Genomic DNA, 22,193 nt, shown 5'->3' with positions numbered 1-22,193 from the left:
CATTTAGGCAAATGCCAAATTCTGTCATTTGTAGACAACAGTCAACAAGGCAGGTCTCAGCTATCATGCTGTCTAATGTTAGCATGCATGTTTTTTACATTACATTAAATAACTCTGCTTGGAACAGTAACTTGTGTATATCATAAAAATATAGCTTTTTAAGTTATCACCAAAACATCCACAATGAGGATAGAAAATGATTATCTCAAAAATTAAACTCATGTGACCGCTTTCAAAACTGTTTATGTCAGGCAGGTCCTGCTCATACATGCGTGCCTTAAACTCAGCTCAGACAAAGTTTCCTCCTCCGGCAGATGAAGGTGAAGAAATTCTATTAATGTCAGGCTTTGCTGAGACAAGTAGCAAGAAGAAAAACCTCTTTGGGTGGAACAATGTCAACAAGCTGCTTACACATGATTGCATCAGCGTTATTATTCCAGTAAGATATTTATAGGAGTATTTTTTAACATATTACTACTGCTAGTTTCACCATTACCACTGACAGACACACCTAATCACAAATATATGCAGTATGTGCTGAAAACTGCAGTAGACTGATATAACTTTTTTTTTTTTTTTTTTAATGGAAGCTTTGGTCATTTTGTGTTATTTGGCCTCAACAGAAATCACTGAGGAATTTTATTTGTCATTTCCATCATTCCTGTTCATCATTTTTATGAAGATAGGATTTACTGCAGGACTGTTGCACTGGACTACAGAGGTTTTATTAGTGTGTACCTTTCCCATCACTTCAGTATGTTTTCAAAAAGATAAGATGTGCCTTTACAGGGGCTTGTCCAAAATGAAGGCATAATGTGGCACCAGCCTTCCCTAAAATATTTTTCACCCTGTTCTTGTGTTGTTCTGTCTTCATCTTGTGTGGTCTCCTGCACATATCCTGGCTCTGCACTTCATCCCAATATATGATAAACTTGACACTTCAGTGTACTTGTATGGATACATTATCATATATACACTATATACTTTTTCTACTCTTCTATATTTTAGATGCAAATATATTTTTCATCTCTATAATTTATTTTGGAGCTTCAGTTACTTTTTGCAGATTTTAAAATAAAAATCAATCATATTATATCAGTGTTATTATAGACAATCAGGCATATAAAATTGTCTGTAGCTGTAGCCCTAAAGTGACACATATCAATGAATCAAATTATGATCCAATAATATAATGTATAGGATTTTTACACTTTTCTTGTAACACATCTGTATTACATACATTTTCTACACTTTTGCTGATCAAATATTGGGTTGACGGGTGTGTATGCCTCATCATCAGATAACCTGCAGCTTAATGACTCAGAACACGGCTCTATCAGATTCTCTATCAGACTTGCACTTTAAAACTAAATTGAGTAATTGCTGAATAATTGATTCAAATTATGTGGGGGAAAAAAAAAAGTGAATTTTAACACAATTTCAGCCCAAAACATAACTCATCACAGACTGATAGTTCATTTACTTGTGTTAAGAGTTAAAAAAAATTGATCAATGTGAAATAATAATTAAAAAAAAAAAAAACACCTTTGTTTACTTGACCTTCAGTTTCTTTTTAATTTCTCCAAAATCTGATTCAAATTGAAATTTGCCTGATCAAAGTCTACCTCCCCTGCAGCTATGGTGGTGGGACCATTTGGGGCTTTGATGGCGTTTAACAAAAAGCCGTGTAAACACCTGTGGAGTTAAAAGGCCCATCAGAGGGTTTCTGTGGCGGCAACAAACGAGCCAAGGGTGGCGTCGCCGCAGGAAGCCTGATCAGCTTCGCAGCTTCAGATGACCTAATGAGCAACCCACAAGGCCACTAATGAGAGTGGAGACAACGGGGTATTTAATTGGATGGGGGGTGGAGTGAAAAGTAAATACTTCCTTTGTTGAAGAACGGGCAAACATAACTCACCTGCGTTGGCCGAGGCGAATTTTGCGCACGGACCTCTAACTTTGCTCTCGGCTTATATTTCTGTTAAAGGCGAGCGGGATAATTCATGCACGTCGCCCCGCGCACGCTGAGCCGCTGAGCGTGTGACCCGAGGCCCGGTGTTTTCCTGCACAGACCGCTGGATAGAAAAGAAAGTGTGTGTGTGCCTTTAAGGCGCCCGACTGCCTGTCGCTTTGTGCTGCTGAGAGACTGACGCCCTCTGGACACAGTGGACACTTGAGCGGCGGTAGAACACCATCCTGGAGAGGTGCAAAGAGAAAACGGCTCCGGTGCTCCTTACAAAGTAAAATCGCGAGCTCGCTCACTGCGTTGCGGTAAGTATGAGAACCTGTAATATCTGCATTTGTCTCGGTGCTCCCCCCCCCCCCTTTTCACTCGATTCTCTTGTGGCTGCGTGCGAGTGAGACAAAGTTTTGAGCTGTGTGTGTGTGTGTGTGTGTGTGGTGAAGAAACGCGTTGAGGACTCGGAGCTAATGTTCCTCACATGTTTGGTCCCACCGTCATGTGAAATGGAACAATGTGCAGCATGTGTTGAAGTGTAAAAGCGGAGCAGCGAGATGGGAGCGGGTGTTAAAGCGCTACAAAAGTAGAGAGGGGGGAGAAACGGAGCTGATGTTGCCAGATGTGTGTGTGTGTGTGTGTGTGTGTGTGTGTGTGTGTGTGTGTTTTCAGTAAAGTAAGCAGTGCTGGCTTTGAATGAAATGTGACGCAGGCGTTTCAGGAAAGTTAAAACTCAAGACTTCACAGTTTGGCAAAACTGGTTTTCTACACATTTGCATGTACTTTATTACACCCCCCCCCCCCCCCCCCCAGGTAGAAGGCAGTAGAAGGTAGAGGGGAGAAATCTCCAGTTGATCAGATTTCCACTTTCCTCTTACTGTAATTTAATTGTTGTTTGCATTTATTCTCCATCCCTGATCCGAGCTCCTGTGCTGTGTCTCATGCTGAGGTAGGAGTTTCCCAGTGCCTTGCTGGTGAGCTGTCAGGATGAGGCCTGGTGAGCTGGTCCTCTCCACCGTCGCCGTCCTCCTCTTCCTCCTGTCAATACTATCTCTGACCTCCGGCTGCAATAAAGCTCTCTGCGCCAGCGACGTCAGCAAATGTCTCATCCAGGTAAGCGACGTGAAACCTACAAGCCGCTTTTAGTTTTTCCGCCTTAAATTTAGTGTATAGTGCACCAAGTACTGGGTGTTGTGGTCAGACAGTGTTTGAACTGCATGAAGGGACTGCTCTGCAAGCAGGCTTGACCTCGCTGAGGTCGTTGCAGACACATAATCTCAGGTGGATGATGCATTTAACTCATGAATGTGCAATCTTCTCTGGAGATTAACGTGGGAAAGTGCAGCCAAGTTCAAGCTTTTCATCCTCCAGGGTTACAGCTGTTTTGTGTAAACAGGCAAGGCTCAGTCTCTTGGCTAAAAGACAAGTCAGGAGTTTACCCTGACAGCGGTAGGTGGACGGGGAGTCCGGTTTTGCTGTTCTGCTTCCTGAAATTTCCATAAAAGCAGCAAAGCTCTTACAGTGGCGTTCACTGGCGCTGTAGCTGAATTCAGTGAGGGGAAATAATGCCTCTGCAGTCGGCCTGTCTTGCACAAGTTGTTCTCATAACTGCAAATATCCTGCAGCAGCCAAAGTCAAGTCTAAATATCTGCCAGGACAAGATGAAGATTTGGACCTGGGAACAAAGATGGAATCTGTTGTGAAGAATGCAGATGCATTCCCAAGATAATCCTGGAGGAGCCTGAAAGGGAGCAGACGTGAAGTTATCCAGCTTTTGCCTGATGGGTAGTTGGATTTATTTATTCTGTTCTGCTTGTTTTTGTTTTTAGTGAGATTCTTTTGGCTCTTCTTTTAAAATTCAACACAACCCTCTGACTGTTGTTGACTTTTTAACATCAGTTCCTCCGTGTCACTTTTTCCTCACACGTGACGTCCCAGCGAGTGTTTGGATGAGGGGTTCAACCCACAAACGAACACAAATTCCTTCATGAATTCTTGTTTTGAGTTTTTTCTTTTTTCTAAATCAAGCGAAGAGTTGGCCTGCCTTTGCTCCTCCTGTGAAGTTAGATTTTTGCTCAGCCTCTGTCCTGTAGGTCAGCCCTGTGTGTTTAGCCGTCCTGCCTCTTCCATTACGATCTTTAAAGTACTGTCATTATCCTCAGTGGCTATTCCACCTGTTTGACCTTTTGTGACCTTTTGTGAGCTGCAGGTATGTTTTGCACCAAGCTGTATTTTTGGAGCGGGACGTTTGAAGCATTCTATGCAAAGAGAATTTTGTTTGCAGGAGGTTGAATCGGCTGTTTTTTCTATTCAGTTTTGAGCCTTTGAATGGGAAGCAAAATGCCAAACTCCTCCATAAGACTTGGATGTTTTCATTTTAGTTTGGTCTTCATGTCTTACTTTATCAAACACGTGTTGCTAATCCAACCTTGCCCCATTTGATCACTATGTTGCTTCGATGGAGACTCTTCTTGCAGAAACTACCAAAAGTACAACAAAAGGCATGCAGGACATGTTTAAATGTAACTCATAAGCAGTGGGTTTCAAAAACAAATTTAGAAGCAGGAGATGAATTCATAAATGTAAAATGTGCAGCTTTAGAAACAAAACTTTTTATTTATTTATTTATTTTTTTCATTTTTGGCCACAGCGGCTTTTCGTGACAGTGGAGAGAGACGGGAAATGGGGGAACGATACAGGGGAAGACACGCGGGCAAATCGGCGCCGGGCCGGGACACGAACCCGCGCCGCCTGCACCGCAACGCGGCGTGTGTATGTGGTCGCCAGCTTAACCACTAAGCCACCCAGGCACCCACAAAACTTCTTTTTTAACAAGAATTTTATGTGCTGAATTTTTCTAGAAGGGACCCGCTGAGGGTGCACATGAGTATCTGATACAGTCAGAAGAGGCTGGTCTTTAAGCACCCAGCTCCTTGGTACAAAGTCTGTATGATGATTTGCACTGATAGTAGTGCAGGTAATGGTGTGGCGAATACACGGCTACTGATTGGTCGCGTTGTGTCTGGCTTTGTCAGTTCTGGTCAGGCAGCACCCGCAGTTAAACCTGATGGAGTATTTCCAGTAGAGACAACGTGGCTGAGGGATAAAGGAAACTTAAGACGGTGTCACAAACTAATTCTACAAACATCTTCCAGAGTTCATGTGTGAAAACGCCTCAGGAAAATTGAGAAATCCTCACACGCTGTAGCCAGGAAATTCCTGGACAGTGTTGTTTTTAAAAATGTCTTAACTTTCTAAGTGATGTAAAAATGGCTGAGGAAAATTGCATACTTTTCCAAAAATCTTCATAGGAAGTAAAGCCTCTAGTGGCTTTCTTTTTGGCTTAAACTCCTAAACAAATCCCCTTTTTGGCTCACGTTTCCCCAGAACATTTGAGGCCCTCTATTGGTCTTTACTTCCAGGTGACTTATTTCGCCTGATGAATCACTGCTCCAGACAACAGGCTCTGTAGCTTCCGCGACCCCACCGACACTAACTTGCTAGCTGTCAGAGCCGAGAGCAATCTCATTCGTGTGTGTGTGTGTGTGTGTGTGTGTGTGTGTGTGTGTTGTGAAGGAGAAACTTTTCTGCCTCTATAGCCCCTCTGTAGACGCTCCATGTTGCTTGTGATTAGTGGGATGTCCGACGCCCGGTTTTGCACTCCGCTGCCATCTCAAGTCATTTGTCTTGAAAACCCCCGAGAGGTGGGGGAACACGAGAGCAGGAGGTCGAAGAGGAGGGAGGGAAGGTTAAGGTCAGGAGGAGGAGGAGGGGTGTGTGTGTGTGTGTCTGTGGGGGGAAGGTTGGCTGAAGGGAAATGTACAATTTTGAGTCTGAGGAGTGTGCAAAGATTCACAAGCCAGCTCTGTCCAGGACTCCAGACCAGGCTGTTTAGCAGGGTGGGGCAGCAGATTTCAAAGCTGACACACAACAGCAGTCGCTCTGCAGGACGAGGCAGTGCATGTTCACTTTCTCTCTGGAGTCTTTTTGTCTCGCTGCAGCTGAGCTCTGACTGATTGCAGCAGTTTCCACTTGAGAGCAAGGGTAGCCTAATAAGAGCTCTTTAAGCCATTAAGATAACCTCATCCACCTCAGTGGGGGAATTGTTGTTAGGAGGGTTGCAACTACCGCTTGTGCTGATTAGTCTGTCCATTAGTTTTCAAGCTGTTCCCTAAAATGTCAGGAAGAGGCGAAGGATTTTAATAGGTTACAGTAGTTGTCAGAAAGCTCATGCATCTGATCACCCCCCCCCCCCCCCCCCCCCCCCCCATGATAACAATGGAACATGTACTTTCCTATGTAGTTGGATGAGATCTAACTGACTAATGTTGTTGCTTTAAATATAAAGCTGGAGTCAAAAGGCAAATGACTTGGCTTGGTTTATTTATTTATTTTTTTAAATGTCTGCCAACACCTGATTTGTCTTTGTGGTCATCTGCTGCAGGCGCAGCACCAGCCTGAGCCAACAGCTTGTCAGAGTTCAGCCTAACCCTTGTTGCCACATGTACACCGTTTTCCCCAAAACGACCTACCTCAGTAGTATTGCAGGCAGTCGGTGTACTGCAGCATCCAAATAACTGACAGGTCAGGGAGATGCTGTACAGCTAACATACCAGCTCTGTCGCCTTTTGGTATTTCCAGAGGTTTTCCAGTTCAGTTTGCATTTGAGGTCATTTCCTACATCTACCCCGTTTTTGGTAAATGATTTGAGATTTAAAGAATAAATCCTGTTGTTTCACACAGTAAGCAGGTCTGATTGCCTTACAGATACTGACTCTGCACTGTAATCGTTCATGTTGTCCACTGATATTCTGGATCAGATTAAGGCTTCAAACCTGTGTGGATGGATTTTGAGAAGTTGCCATTTTCAAACGGGAACAATGTATTATGTTGCTTTATTATAGTAAGAGCACTGCTGCTGTCCCTCAAGAATCAGAATCAGAATCAGAATCTTTATTGTCATTGTACACAGAAGTTGCACAACGAAATTTAAAATGCATTCCTTTCTAGGTGCCTCAGACAATAAATAATAAAATAATAAAAAATATGAGTGATAAAAATGATTACTAAAATACAGTGCACAATAGTAAATTAAGACGAATCTAGCCCCAATACACACACGAACGCACGCACACAGTCAGCACTACCACCCCACATCACTGTCCAAACCACACAGAGTTCAGTTCAATGATAGCCCTGGCATAAAAGCTGTTCCTCAGTCTGTTTGTTCTGGCCTTCATTGTCCTGAAACGTCTGCCTGATGGCAGTAGCTGAAACAAGGAGTGTCCAGGGTGTGAGGGGTCCTGGAGGATGTTCTGTGCCCTCCTCTGGCAGCGGGCATTGAACAGTTCCTGGAGGGAGGGCAGGGGACAGCCTATGATCTTTGAGCCGTGTTGATGATTCGCTGGAGTGTTTTCCTGTCTGCTGCTGTGCAGCTGTTGAACCACACGCACAGACAGTAGGTCAGGATGCTCTCTACACAGCAACGGTAGAAGGACACCAGCAGATTCTGGGTCAGATAGTTGCTCCTAAGAACCCTCAGGAAATGCAGTCTCTGTTGGGCCTTCCTGACAATGCTGGTCGTATTGATACTCCAGGTCAAATCATCCTGCAGATGTACTCCCAGGAACCTAAAATCTGAAACCAGCTCCACTTCATCCCCCTCGATGAACAGAGGTTGAATGACATGTGTTGTCCTCCTAAAGTCTACTACCATCTCCTTTGTCTTAGTGGTGTTCAGGATCAAGTTATTCTCACTGCACCACCTTGACAGCCGCTGCACCTCGTCCCGGTATGCTGACTCATCCCCGCCTGATATGAGCCCCACCACAGTGGTGTCATCCGCAAACTTAATGATGCAGTTACTGGCATGTATGGAGGTGCAGTCATGTGTGTAGAGGGTGAAGAGTAGGGGACTCAGCACACAGCCCTGTGGAGAGCCGGTGCTGAGGCTGATGGCTGAAGAGAGGTGGGGACCTACTCTTACCCTCTGGGAACGGTCTGTCAGGAAGTCCTTGATCCAAAGACAGGTGGAGCGTGGTATCCCCAGATCTGACAGTTTAGTCACCAGTCTGCCAGGAAGGATGGTGTTAAACGCCGAGCTGAAGTCCACAAAGAGCAGCCGAGCGTAGTTCCCCCCCTGCTCCAGGTGAGAGAAGGCAGAGTGGAGGGCCGTGGCAATGGCGTCCTCTGTGGACCGGTTGGCTCTGTAGGCAAACTGGTGGGGGTCTAGTCTGGGAGAGAGACTGGAGATGACGTGAGCCCGGACAAGCTTTTCAAAGCACTTCATAACAATTGGTGTGAGTGCTACTGGCCTGTAGTCATTCAAACCTCTGATAGTGTTCTTCTTGGGGATGGGGACGATAATGGAGGACTTCAGGCAGGAAGGGACAGCAGCCTGGCTCAGGGACTGGTTAAAAATGCTGGTAAAAATACCAGCCAGCTGAGCCGCACAGACCTTCAGTATCCGTCAAACCACCAACGCTCATGAAAGGGAATAAAGTTAAGGGGGGAAAAGGACTGTGACCAAAAAAAACAAGTTCAGGTAACTGAGGTAGGTTTAGACAAGTGATAAGACCCTTATTTTACTGGGATAAAAATACTAACCTGCACCAGGTGCTAGGTGCTACCTCTCAGCAGGCTTCTGCTAGTCGGCCAATCAGAACAAAGTCTTCATGTAGAGGTTTCTCCAAAACATTCCTGAAAATCAGGTGAAATCAGGTGTGTAGATTTCAAGCTTATTTAGTTTATTTTCAAGTTTTTAAATGTAAGCTAATCAGTTGTCTCCTAGTTTTGGATCCAGACTTGACGCAAGTTTCAAAACCTTAACAATTTTGGAAGCAAAATTTCCAAGAGCATTTCTAAAGAGGTGGAGGGGCTGCTCTGTAGAAATGTAAATGTAAAAAATAGTAGCAGTAAATTAAGCTAATTAAAGGCCTCCTCGCTTTAGTGCCATACTTCATACACTGATTTGAGGCGTATCAGTGTTCACGTCTGAGATTCGGGGTTAAAAAGTGCTAAAATGTCTCTGTAATAACACTGAAATATTCCTTTAAAAGAAAAGGCGGCTACGTAAATTTAAACACAAGAGGATTCTAGCGGTCAGCTGTTTCTAGTTTAAAACCAGGCCCCATGTTCATTAATAACTAATTGTTAAGTTTTGTCTGATTTGTGAAATAAAGCTGCATGTTTTGTTCTCAGGAGCAGCTGTTTAGTTTTTGATAATTTCACCCTTGAGAGTCATAATTACTCATGGGAGCTGATGTTGATCAGAGGTTTGGGGATTGTGAGGCTGGTGATTAAGTGAGCTCTGTGTGTGTGTGTGTGTGTGTGTGTGTGTGTGTGTGTTTTTTGCAGTCCCTCACTGGTGAGTCACTGGAGTCTTTTTATCGTTGCTGAGACTGTCGACGTGTAAAAGATGGTTTCTGCGACTCCGTGAAGGAGACGCAGCAGGGAGATGGAAAGAAGTGGGATAGAACGGGAGGAAGAAACAAAGGAGAACGGGAGTCACGGAGGGTAAAATGTGCTGTTGAGGAGGGAGCAGCCATGTTCTGTTCTCCAGGTGTTTTCTTCTCCCTCCCTCCTGTTCCTCCCCCATCCCAGTGACCTTGACGTGGAGGAATGTGCTCCCTGTTCAGTGTCAGGAGGGAACAGAAGGGAGGAAGAGGAGCTCCTCTGGCAGTCTCACCTGCTTTTTAACACAAACTGCACTGAAGCACAGGAGTGCTGTTTTCGTGTTTGCTCAGTGGTATTGCATCAGTACTGTTTTTTTTTTTTTGGGATGTTTGCAGAAGCTTGTAAAATTACCTTCCATCTATAAAAAGCAGTGTGAGAAACTCAGCTCAAGCTATTTATTGTATTTATTTATTTTTTTGCGTTAACAAGCCTCCTGTACGAAGCAGTACAAAACTCTGCTGAGCCACATGTATACACAAACTAGAAATAAGACAAATGACCATTAAATCTTCTTAATATCACTTATGTTTGAAAGACTATCAGTATTCTTTCTTGCTCTCACTATAAGAACAAGCTCCTTGCGTTTATTGTGTTGGTGTACATTGCTAAATATTCAATGTGACTATAGTCCTGTCCATGCGTAGAGGGCTGCTTTGGTTAAAGTCCTGTTTTTTGGCCTTTCGTCCACATGTAAACACCAATTTAATGCTTCACCTTCAGGTGGAGATTGTCAAACTTTCTGCATTTACCCGTGGACAAGCCAAAAAATGAATTCATCTTTAAGCTATCTGGCAATATTTAGAACAACTGAAACAGATCAGACATGCAACAAATCTTCAGTCTTTTGCGGCTTGTAGGCTTTATTTAAACCTGTACTTCTCATGTAAAGAGTTTCAAGACTTGGATTTGCTCTAAAATCAGTTTGGGTCCCTGCCTTGAACAGGCTTGTCCATCTTTGATAGTTTTATTGATTTACATTATCACTAAATAAATTGGTACTGCAGTGATTCTTTAAAAAAAAAAAAAAAGCTTCACTCAGGCAGAACCTGAGAGCTGTGACATGAACCAATGCAGCACTGAAATCATTTTCTTGAACAGGTTAACGTGTGCAGACCTGCTCTGGTCATGAAGGAAACGCTGCTGCTTCTTTTTTTTTTTTTTTTTTTACCCGTTATGTGTGTGCGGTAACATCTCACATTCTTCGATAGATACCACACATGCCACACACAGAGCAGTCTTGTAATGGCCTGCGTGTGTGCATTGTGTAGTGATTTAATGGTATGTTTTGCTCTTTTAACCTTTTGAAGCATCTACTGTCCCTGTCAGGACCCCCCGGGCCCCAAAAAAGAGCAAATTGTTAATTTCAGTGTCCATCATGTTCTCTAAGCTAAACATGGACAGTTTTCCTCCCTACTGTTATGCTCAAAGCTGGATGCATGAAGCCTAAACTGTGAAAATGTTACAGATTTGACTCAGTAACATTTTTTTTTTTTTCCTCTTTCTTCCTGCATATAAACAGTTGGCACCCACCAAGTTTTGACCTTCCAAAGGAAGTTCATCAGGACTGAAAAGTTTAATCAGTTAATCATTTTAAAGTGAGGTTTAATGCGCGCATTCCTGTGTAGACCAAGTCCACCCCAGTTCAGTAGCTTATAGAGCCACTTTTAACAGCAATAACTTGAGGTAATCATTTTTTGCATGACTTTCAGACTCACATGGTTGTGGAGAAATTTTGCTCCGCTCTTCTTTGCAGCATTGCTTCAGGGCTTTTAAGACCATTTTAGTCTGGACTTTAACTGGACCGTTGCCGCTCCTTGACTCTTGTCATTCTGTTGTAGGTCTGCTGCTGTCGTGGTTTGTTCTGCTGAACTTTAACATTTAACATAGTAACTGAGGACTGTATAGTCTGAGATCCAGCTCTTGGGTTTTTTTTTTTTTTTTTTTTTAACCATTTAACATTTTTTTTTTTTAACATAAAGTGGGAGGTTATTTTCATCCTACCTTCAGTCTGTGAGGTTTTACCTTTCCAATCTATAGACTCCAAAACCACGAGAAGTTGAGCCATGGAATTTGGCATATGTGCTCTTTACTCTACAAAGATGTGCAACACATCATATTCCTGGATGTTTGGTACCCTTTTGTACAGTAGCTGTATTTATCTGAAGTAGAGGTAAAAAGCCAGTCTATTTATAGTAACATCAGCTGTAGACTGCTTGTTGTCCTGACTTGTACATTTGTTATATTTTCAGTAATCGTGGGAGGATATTCCCATTGGTGATGCATCTTGCTTTGCAGTTTCTCTCAGCATTGAGTGGTCTGACCTAGTTGTGAATTTGTTGGGGTGTCCACTCCTGGGAAGACTGAAATTGGATTAACACATCTGAATGCTCCAGACCAGTAATGCTGTCAAACTTCTGCTTTTATAGAGGTGATCTTGCTGATTAATCAAGTGTATTTGATTCGCCTATCCTGGCTGCTACTTACCCTCTTAAATCCTATGGAAGCAGCAAGGGGTGTACTTAATTTTTCACACGACTGCATAGAGTCCTGTGGAAACTTTCATGCCTATATAGACTCCTGTCACAAAAGGTAACACAGACTCATTGCTTTAATTGTATGTGAAACAATTATGCTCATGTACAGTCACCCTCCAAGAACACCTCTTGACTCTGTACCATTGTACAGCTGTGATGCTAGTCTGTGGTATGTATAGTGTTGAAAACAATGATGTCAATCACTGCTGGACACACTGTGATGATACCATTTCACATAAGTGTTTCTGCATTATGTTCTGGGGCAAAAATAAGTCCTCATACTGGCACCTAATGAACGACCTATCAATATAGTTTTTAGTTTACTTTTTACCTTCATAAAATATGTCCAGTTTGTGGCAATATGCTTCTTGAATATGGTTATGATTGATTTAATACCAGCGTCAACAGAACACATAAGGTGGATGAAATGGGTTAAGACAGTGTTGATTTGACATGTACCAGGTCCTGCACAGGTCTGTGCAATGGTCTACTTCTACCCTCACTGCCCACATCTCTTTATCAGTGACTAAACCAGAGTATACTAACAAATATACTTGAAAAAGCAGTAGTACAATAATCAGGACATCATGCAGTACTGTCCAGTGTTTTGGTAAGAAGAGTATTGAGCTGTGTGGTGTCCTCCTCAGCAGTCGGTTTGGTTTGATCGTTCCGCTTTGCTGATGCACGTTTGTTTGTCTCCCGCAGGAGCTGTGCCAGTGTCGTCCGTCCGATGGGAACTGCTCCTGCTGTAAAGAGTGCATGCTGTGTCTCGGGAATCTTTGGGAAGAGTGCTGCGACTGTGTGGGTGAGTGCAGGGGACTTGATTTTTACTATCAACATATTTTAAAGCTGACAGAAAGTTGGTCCGCATTGTTTTAGATTTGGAAAACTTTACTGTTCAGGTTGGTGATGACCGTTGAGCTCAGTGTGTGTGTGTGTGTGTGTGTGTGTGTGTGTGTGTGTGTGTGTGTGTAGGATATTGGTTAAGAGACACACAGAGTAGCACATAAAATTTTATTCGGTCACCATCTGAACTGTATAACTCAACCCATCACTCATCATGAAAATGCTGATGGGACGTGTGATGCAGGACATCAAACCTACCCAAACTCTCCTGCATTTTTTAATTTTATTTTATTTTTCTCCCTCATCCAAAATCTCTTGTTTTGCTGCCTTTTCTGAAGCAGTTTTCCTCCTTGTTGTGACAGATGGTTAATCATTTATCATTCCTCCACTCATTCAGTGTTTCAGGTTTAAGATGATGCCACGGAAGCTTTACGTGGTGCTGTATGGCACTCAGCTAAGAATCCTGCCTATGTTGAGGGCTACGTAGCAGTGAAAAGTACCCAGAAACATAGGCATGCACTGAGTTTATTGTTATCTTGCCAACTCAAGACATTGCTTATGAGTCCATCAGAAGCTCCTGTGTTGTAAAAATGTCTCTGGGTCCTTTTTAAGGGAGTGGATTGACATGAGGGGAAAAAGTGGCAAAAAATTCTGTGCAGACCAAACACTCCTGATCTGTAACAGTCCAGGTGTGATCTCAAGTGTGAGTGTGTGAGAAGAATGGAACAAAATTTGCTGGATATGCAGTGTCAGAGAAACAGACCTCATGTAACCCTTAATTTATGTTCCTACAAGTGCATCTATTTGCAGAGGTCTTTGTCTACGGACATCCTACAAAAAGGGGGCTTTCAAACTATGTAAACATGTCCCCGTGCAGTCCTCCAAAGCCCCAACTGCATGGTGCTTGACGTGGACGACACTGTGCATTTGCTAAATGCTGATTGGCTGAGTAGGCTGGAACAGAGAAGGGGAGACGGTGGTGGCGGTGGCCAGAGCTTATCCACAGTCAAATGTAAAGTTGTTATAGCAGTTAAAAAATTTCAACTACAATACAGTAGCAAATTACTCATTTATCTAGTATCTAGTAGTGCAGTGTGTTTTTATGAAGGGTGTACTGTAGCATAAACAAGTGTGTGTGTGTGTGTGTGTGTGTGTGTGTGTGTGTGTGTGTGTGTGTGTGTGTGTGTGTGTACAGGGTCAAAAGAAGCCATTACATACAGCAGAATATACCTCAGACAACAGCAAGTGAAAACACAGAACTTGAGCACTATTGCTCATATTCTGGTTTTTAATGTAGTTCAAATAATTCTGTCACTGGTCTCTTTCCATACATGAGAAATGTCAGTCATCATTTAAGTCACCTATGAGGTCCTCCTCGCGGTAAAAGCTTGAGACCAAAGCTATAATTCACTCAACAGCTGAGCAGCATGCAGGTTTAAACCGCTGCAGTTTGTTCAGAGTGTTGCTGCTCTGATACGAGATGAGTGCGAGGTGAGCAGAGCCAGATACCGACTGCGTGTCGGCCTCAGCGTGGAGGCGAGGCAGAGCAAAGAGGACGGCTGTTTATCAGCGCACAGGAAATTAAAGTAGCACTTCCACATATGGACAGGAAGTCTCGAGGTGCTCCAGGAGATCAAAGGATGAAGAGGCCATGAAGGAGGAGGGGACGGAGAGGTCAGCCTGCTAAAATGAACTCTGACTTTCAGACTCTTGGTTAAATCCTCTCTTGATCTGTAACTCGCTTCAAACCAGCAGGAGCGCTTTGAAAAACTGATTTGAAGGCAGATTGGTAAAACAAGAGAACCGGTGTAGAGTCAAAGTTTAAGACCCTGACTCAGAACTGTTAAAGGCATCCCACCCCTGCTACATGGCAGCAAAAGATCCAGACTGTAAGAGGCGAGAAAATGCTATAAACACATCTCATCACTTTTCTTAACTCACGTAACTATGGATCTCGTTATTATCTCGTCTCATTTTGTGCCTCTGACTTTTGCAGGTATATTTGTCACTTTGTGGCTGTTCTTGTATCTCAAAGGTTTAATGTCTTGGTTTTATTCTAGGTGTCTTTTTTTTTTTTTGGTCAACTCCTTGTTATTCTGCTCTTCTTTAGTTGTTTTGCATGTTTTGCCTTTCATGATTTAAGTGCTCTTGTTTTGCTGTTCTGTACTTGATTTTCCATTTCTCTTGTTTTAGATTTGTTTCTGTCTTTTTGGTTTTGTGGCTCTCCCTAATCCTTTTAGATTTGTTTGTTGTGCATTTGTATTTTGCACTTTGTGTGTGTGTGTGTGTGTGTTGCCCCCCCTCCAGGACCTCCTGCAGAGGGTGGCTGCATCTGTTAAGAATTTTATCCGTGGCTGTTTTCACACACTGCACTGCAGCCCCGGACTTTTCTTCACGTTACCCGGTGGAACTGCGTGCCGCATCTTCATCTAGATAAAACTCATTTCCAGTAGTGATAACACACACAGTTGATTAAAATGTTGAAGCTGTGTGCTACACGTGAAAGGGGGCACGTTTCGACCTGATGTCGTTCGGTGTTTATGTGAAAAATGCTCGCGATACTAAGAAGCCGTGACCTTCTGACTCTGGAGGGGGGGGGGGGCCACCAGGTTGCGGCTGCCTGCCATTGTAAACCAGTATACTCTCAGATCAGCTCCGACAGGTAGATATTGCTTTGTGTTGACAAGGAAGCTTTAATAAAGTTCTTTCATGTGGAACATGAATACAAGACTCTGACACTGAGCGCTGAACTCGCTGCTACTGCTGCTGCACAGATGTTACGTGCTGTTTTCCTCCTGGACGGGCCTTTTACAACACACCGAGGATGGCTTTTAGCTTTGAGCAGTTTATACTCGTCGTTTGTGTTTTTACTTTTCCTCCTTGCCTCTAGCCTTATGTCTACTTTAAGTACGTTTTCACTCTAAACATGCTCCCTTTGCCAAATTCCAACTACTTTGAAGTGTGTGTCTGAGAGTGTTTAGAGCGGCCCAGTGGAGGAGCGGAGGGGAGAGGACAGTTTGTATTTTAGAGGAAGGAGGGAGGGAGGACATGGAGGGAGGACCCATGTGTACATTTTATCTAAAACAGCTGTTCTGGCTCTGCTTTTAGCATCAGTTTTGTAATCCAATTCCTGTCAAACTCCATTCCCCATTAAATGATTTAGCCATTAACTCTAATTCACTTTGACTCGTTTGAAGAGTTAGGAAGATCATATCTTGATGTGGTCACTTTGTCAAGTGATTTTTACTACTGTATTTGGAAATTAAATGAAGTGTTAAAAAGGCCTTAATTGAGATGACTTTTTTTTTTTTTTTTTTTTTTTTCTTCTTTTTGATGACAGTGGTTTTATGGGACGACCGTGTGTGTGTGTGTGTGTGTGTGTGTGTGTGAGAGACTTCTTTTCTTTACCATCTTGAGTGACCTTATTAATTTGAAATATACAGATTTGTTCTGGTTTAAAAGCGGCAAAAAACTTTTATGCTTTTTTTGGGGGGGGGCGTGCACACACATTACCTCACTCAGGTCTCAAAGTACATTTGTGACCTCCACAGTCATGTACCTGTATATTGTATAATATAGCTGAATAAAAAATGTAGCTCTTTAATAGAATTGCATAATGCTCAGTGAGTAGGGTTACATGCAGCCCAATTTTTTTTTTTTTTTTTTTTTTTTTTTTTTTTTAAAACAGGAATCTGGCAAAATTTGTTCTTCACAACACATTTGAGAAATCCTAAAACGGCTTTCTGAGGCTACATCCACGCGTACATGGGTATTTCTTAAAATGGGGATATTCAGCTTTTGTCTTAAATGTGATCTTGGGTGTCTGTTGAGCATCCCAAAGCAGCAGGTGGTGACATAACCATAACTGTGAAGAAAAGTTGGCCAATCAGAGGCCTGCAAACAGTAACCGGCTGCATAGTCTGTCATAAAAGGAGATAAAGGTGTACACCTTTTTAATGTTGCAAGACGGACTCTTTTTTTCCTTATTTCATATTTACACACCAACTCTGAACATCTTCACCCTAAAAGGAGTTTTTCAGAAGCTCTGTTTTCAACATGTGGACTAAAGACCAAAATGCATAGCAAAATCTATGCTGTCTAAAATACCCATGCATGTGTGCACAGGACCCGAGAACTTTTAAAGAAGAAATTGGGCACTTGAGGAGTCGGTACTCGAGTAACAGTATTTTTGGAACAGTCTTGAGTCTGACCGTTTAGTAAAACGGAAATTTTGTAGGACTTGAAGAAAAGAAATTCCTTTGGGGAAACCCACCAAAACCTGAGTCTCAAACAAGGACTACCAGTAGTTAATGTTTTCTTAGCTAATTCCTGTGAACTGACCGTTCATCTTTTTCATGTCAGGGATGTGTAACCCCAAGAACTACAGTGACTCTCCAGCCACGTCGAAGAGCACCGTGGAGGAGCTGCAAAATCCGATCCCCTCGCTGTTCCGCGCCCTCACGGAAGGCGACGTGCAGATCAACATGATGGTCGTGTCCTTCCCCATCTCTGAGGAGCTGTCGCATCACGAGAACCTGGTGTCCTTCCTAGAGACGCTCAACAGCCAGCACGAGAACGTAACCGTGCCTGGGAACAGCATCCACGGCAGCCTCGACAGTCAAGGTAACGCTGCTGTGTTGGTGTGGAAACATATTTGAATATGGAAGAATTCCACCATTGGAGGAGTTATGTTATGCATCTCAAAATTTGAGCTTACCAACTCAAACTTTTGAGGAAAATAACAGTGCTGGATAAAAGTTAAGATTAAAAGAAAATACCCCCCCCCCCCCCCCAAAAAAAAAATTAATTTGAATAAAACTACCATTTAGATACAATGAGGTAAAGAAAATGTGTGTAAATCATGCTGCAGAGGTAGGTGTTAAGATTTCAATGCTTCCAGCTGCTCTTAGGCCCTCTGGTAACCAGCTCACACTCAGTGTCCAGTTAAAATGCTGTGTACATGTCAGTGCGTCAGCAATCTGCGAACCCATCTAGTCTCATGGGGAACAGCCAATTTTTTTTTTTTTTTTTTTTTTGTGGTGTCCGGTGTAGCCAGCTGATATCCAGTACAAGACTTCCTCTTCTGCCTGCAAATTGTTTACAAAAGTAGATGATTTTTTTTTTTTTTAAAAATGACATTTTTGCAGATGTAATCTGTCCTCCTCTCTGCACAGATGGTTTACCTGCACGCAAGCAAAACCCACTCAAATGTGATTGTTCAGTAAAACCATTTCATTCAATAAAACTTGGACTATGAATAAAAACCAGAAAGCATGGAGTACTGAAAATGTTGTCTCGTGCCTAGAGATGCTTGCATAATAATATAAAGGTTTCATAGTCAGTACAAAAGCGTGTGGTGCTGAAATAAGTTGAATCACTGATCGATAATTTTAAAACCGTTACAGTGACATGCTTTCACTCAGTGCTGCTGTCACAAACTGCAAATTGAAAGCGAGCTTGTGCAATAAAATGTATTTTAGCAATTAAAGCAAAAGACCTGCACATTTAAAGTAAATAAAGCTGTAATATTTATCTCTGTGGCATCTTTTGATACTTTAATAACAGATTATACAGTTGTGGTCAGAGGTTTACATGCACTTATCATCGACATGAACATCATAATAATTTGGGGGCTTTTAATGATCTTTAAACTGTTCTTTTTCCAGTGTGGAATGATTGTACAGAATACATCTTTAACGACATTTAAAAAGCAAGAATTGGGTGCAAAAGTTTGAATTTTTTTTTTTTTCTTTGATCCACACAGGGTCAAAAGTATTCATACTCAAATCTTTTAATGAGTGGTGCTAAAGGTTCCACAGTGTCTTTAACTTGACAAGGCTGAGGCCTGTTACCTTCTCGTGTGTAATCGTGATTGACTAAAACTGGTAGATTAACTTTGCCAGCATAAAAGATTTGTTTGACAGCACTCAATACAATACTGAAAACAATAGGAAAGTCCAAGGAACTCAGTGAAGATCTAAGGAGAGTTGTAGATTTATAAGTTGGGAAGGTCTCTTGGAGCCATTTCTGCAGAATCCCAAGATCATCAGTTCAAACAATTGTACGCAGATTATTCAGATGTGTCGCCACAACCCAAATTGTCACCCTCAGATGAGAAGAAATTGGTTGGGACGTTGAGGAACCACCAAGACTAAAGCCTGCCATGAATTGGAAACTGCTGGAACGCCAGTGTCACTGTCCAGTGACGTAAGCTTTACATCTCTATGGACCGAGAGGGTGCTGACCTAGAAAAGCCCTGTTTCAACATCAACACCACATGGACAAGCCAAATGGCTTTCTAGAGAAATGTGTTATGGTCAGACAAGCAAAGATCAAATTCTTTAATGACATATGACAAAGGGTATGTTATGTGCAGTAAAGGTGAGGCCTTTTGACCTAAGGACACTGTACCAGCTGTCAAGCATAGTGGTGCCTATGTGGTACTGGTACACTGCACAAAGTGGATGGAATAATGGAGGAGGGAATGAGTCGGCTCATATTGGTCTCATATTGCTGTAAAGTTCATGTAGTTTTTGAATAGGTCACATAAATCACATGACTTTTGGTCCCGTCATCTCTAGTGATGCTTTTCATCTACGTTTGTGCGCTCACTGAGAGCTGCAGTAATAAAATGTGACCCAACCCATAGCTGAAGAAGGCTACAAAGTGTTGAACGGCAACCCGTTTGGGTCAGGTCTGATTTTTGCATCACTGGAGTCAGACTGTGCTGCCAGACGATCTCCAGTTAAGGAAATCATAACTGTGTTGAAAGTGTTATGTGGCCATTTTTTATTTTCCTTTGAGGCCAGTTTTGGCTCTCAACCGCCATTGCTTTATTAGCTATAAAGCAATAATAGCAGCGATCCCTCAGAGCTGAGCTGTTAACTCATTAAGCTCACGGGAACACATGGTCCCACTTAGATGCAGCAAATTAACATCACCCTTCAAGGCAGGTTCATTGAAGGTTAAAGGTTTCGTTTACTGGATCTGTGATTTATGCCGTCGTCCTTGCCTGTTCTTTCGTTTCAGAGAGCATGTGCACTGTGGTCTACTTTGACGACTGCGTCTCCATTCGTCAGTGTAAACTATACTGTGAGTCAATGGGAGGATCCAAGTACCGCTGGTTTCACAACGCCTGCTGCCAGTGCATCGGACCGGAGTGCGTGGACTACGGCAGCAAGCTTGTGAAGTGCATGAACTGTCTCTTCTGAAATGTGGGCACATATTGGTACCAAATGTCTGTGCCATACCACAGGACTGAGGGCAGAGGAAACTGTTATGTGCTAGCATTCCTCAGTTACCTTGTAAAATGCCCCCTGCAGCCCTCCTCCTACCCCTGCAAATTTTTATTCTGCTGTTTTTCACTGTATATTTTTAGATCTGTCTAAATAGCTTTTTTTTTTTTTTTTTTTTTAAAAACTAGAGTTGTATATGAATAATGTATTTTTACAGTTATGGTCTGCTAAATCCCAGTCTGATCCCAAATAAAGATATGTTTTGGTGACTGTTTTTGTCTCTAAGAAAGTCTTGTCCTTTTTTCTTTTATCTTCTGGGCAGTGGGGAAAAAAAAAGTGTGAAAAGCTTATTGCATGAGTGAAATGGTAAATATTTGTCTTTAGTTGCCTGTCTCCAACTCTTGTGTTGCCCAAGTCAGGAAACGCATCATTTCCTGGGGAAACAAAGTTGTTATTATACCATTCTGGTCCACAGGTGTTCCACTGCTCATGGACCGTCTCATGCAAGCAAAGCCGGGGAGGGAGGGAACATTTACTGATGCCAATCTCTCACCGCCACACACAAATGCTCTTTGTAATGCCAGTGCATTTTCAAAAGGCAGCAGGGTGCCCTATCACTGATTGTGTTCCCAATTGGCATGCAACAGCAGTTTGCGCAGACTCCTCCACCGGGCAACACAATGAGACCTTGTTTGTCTTCTCTCTTTTTTTCCTTTTTGATATTGAATCACGACCTCATTTCACCACTGCAGCTGTGTGGTTTGGAGCAGACAGTGCCAAGAAAGATCATCAGAGGGATAATGTGTTTCATATGTGAGGATGACCACCAGTCTTCTGAGTCCAACCGCAGCACTTGGGGAAAGTACACATGATTCAGAATAGCATGTGGTTTCACCAAATTTAGATTGTAGCTGCTTTTTAAAACAGTTTGACAGTTTCTCTTGTGTACTGGCTTGAGTAACCGTGAACTTGTGGCTAAGATCAAAATGATACCGCAGCCTAAACATACGCCATTAGTTCCAGACCATTATCAGCCAAGAAACCACTAAAGAAAATAGGATCTCCAAATAAATTAAGCATTTACTCCTCCTACCAACAACTAGGTGAACTTTTGCCACCTGCTTTCCTAGAGTGCTAGTAATAGACTAGTAGCTTCTAGAGCTTCAAGTAACTGGCAAGCAGTTTCATGACCAGATGATGCCTAATCCTTCATTTAAAAAAAAAAAAAAAAAAAAAAAAATGATGTATCACTGTCCAAAGACTTATGGACTTAAGTGTAATTGTACATTTGGCCTGCATGCTGGGGCATTGCTCACCATGCAAGTAGCATAACAGTGTGTTAACAGCTGGCAGGGGTTCTGTGCTGCATTCAGAAAAAGCAAAGACAGATGGAAAATGAAAGTGTCCAGAGGTGCTTCAAAATAACTTGTGGACAAGAGAGGGACTGTGACCGCTGTTTGGAGGATTTTCAGATTAAAAACCTGCAGGCAGAGTAACAGGAAACCTGCTGAGGCAAATATGTGTTACTTAAAGTTAAAGTACCAAAGTGCAGTTTCTTTAAAAGCTGCACTTTGAAACAGCACAAAGTGACAAAGTAGGATAACATGTAACCTAAAAGCTAACAGGCAGACTGTTAGACTGGACAGAGATCTCAGATAATGTTCCTGGAATCTGCTGGAGCCATTCTCCCAGTTTTGGGGGTCACTGCCATAAGTGATCTGATTACCACGGGGACCACTGTTACCTTCACCATCCTCTCTAGCTCTTCTCTGAGCCCTTGGTATTTATCAAGCTTCTCGTGTTCTTTCTTCTTGATGTTGCCATCACTTGGTATTGCAACGTCTATCACTACGGCTTTCTTCCTCTGCTTGTCCATCACTACTATGTCCAGTTGGTTAGCCATCACAAGTTTGTCCCACAGGATCTTAGCTCTGTCATTCTCATACAACCCTGAGAGCATATCCCATTTCCCATGTTCCTGTATACTATGCCAGCCACTTGGTTATGGCGCTCCATGTATGCCCTGCCTGCTAACAACTTGTTACCCTGCTGGATTGTCTTAGGGGCACCTCTGCACAGCCTGCACCTGGGGTCTTGCCTTGTGTGGTAGACCCCGGACTCCACTGATCTTGTATATTTAGAGACCAGCTAACAGATTAGAAAAAC

At 42.7% G+C, this 22,193-nt stretch overlaps 1 protein-coding gene across 1 annotated transcript; it reads left to right on the top strand.

Moving 5' to 3' along the window:
* The first annotated feature begins 1,818 nt into the window (after positions 1 to 1,818).
* twsg1a (twisted gastrulation BMP signaling modulator 1a) lies at positions 1,819 to 20,212 on the top strand. Its single transcript, XM_030752264.1, has 6 exons — positions 1,819 to 1,845; positions 1,988 to 2,271; positions 2,911 to 3,070; positions 12,652 to 12,751; positions 17,155 to 17,415; positions 19,822 to 20,212. Exons 3-6 carry the CDS (start codon positions 2,945 to 2,947, stop codon positions 20,001 to 20,003), a joined length of 669 nt encoding a protein of 222 aa, XP_030608124.1. The 5' UTR covers positions 1,819 to 1,845; positions 1,988 to 2,271; positions 2,911 to 2,944; the 3' UTR covers positions 20,004 to 20,212.
* Positions 20,213 to 22,193: the final 1,981 nt, after the last annotated feature.

This window comes from Archocentrus centrarchus, chromosome 17 (genome assembly GCF_007364275.1).
Source record: "Archocentrus centrarchus isolate MPI-CPG fArcCen1 chromosome 17, fArcCen1, whole genome shotgun sequence".
NCBI classification, from domain to species: domain Eukaryota; kingdom Metazoa; phylum Chordata; class Actinopteri; order Cichliformes; family Cichlidae; genus Archocentrus; species Archocentrus centrarchus.
Note: the sequence above shows the minus strand (reverse complement) of the source record. Positions and strands in the feature narration are given on the sequence as shown.

Excerpts from the sequence above, each read along its gene's own strand:
- twsg1a (XM_030752264.1), top strand. The coding sequence starts at position 2,945 with ATGAGGCCTGGTGAGCTGGTCCTCTCCACCGTCGCCGTCCTCCTCTTC. Across the intron at positions 12,752-17,154 it reads AGAGTGCTGCGACTGTGTGG|GGATGTGTAACCCCAAGAAC; the intron begins GTGAGTGCAGGG and ends TTTTCATGTCAG. Across the intron at positions 17,416-19,821 it reads CGGCAGCCTCGACAGTCAAG|AGAGCATGTGCACTGTGGTC; the intron begins GTAACGCTGCTG and ends CTTTCGTTTCAG.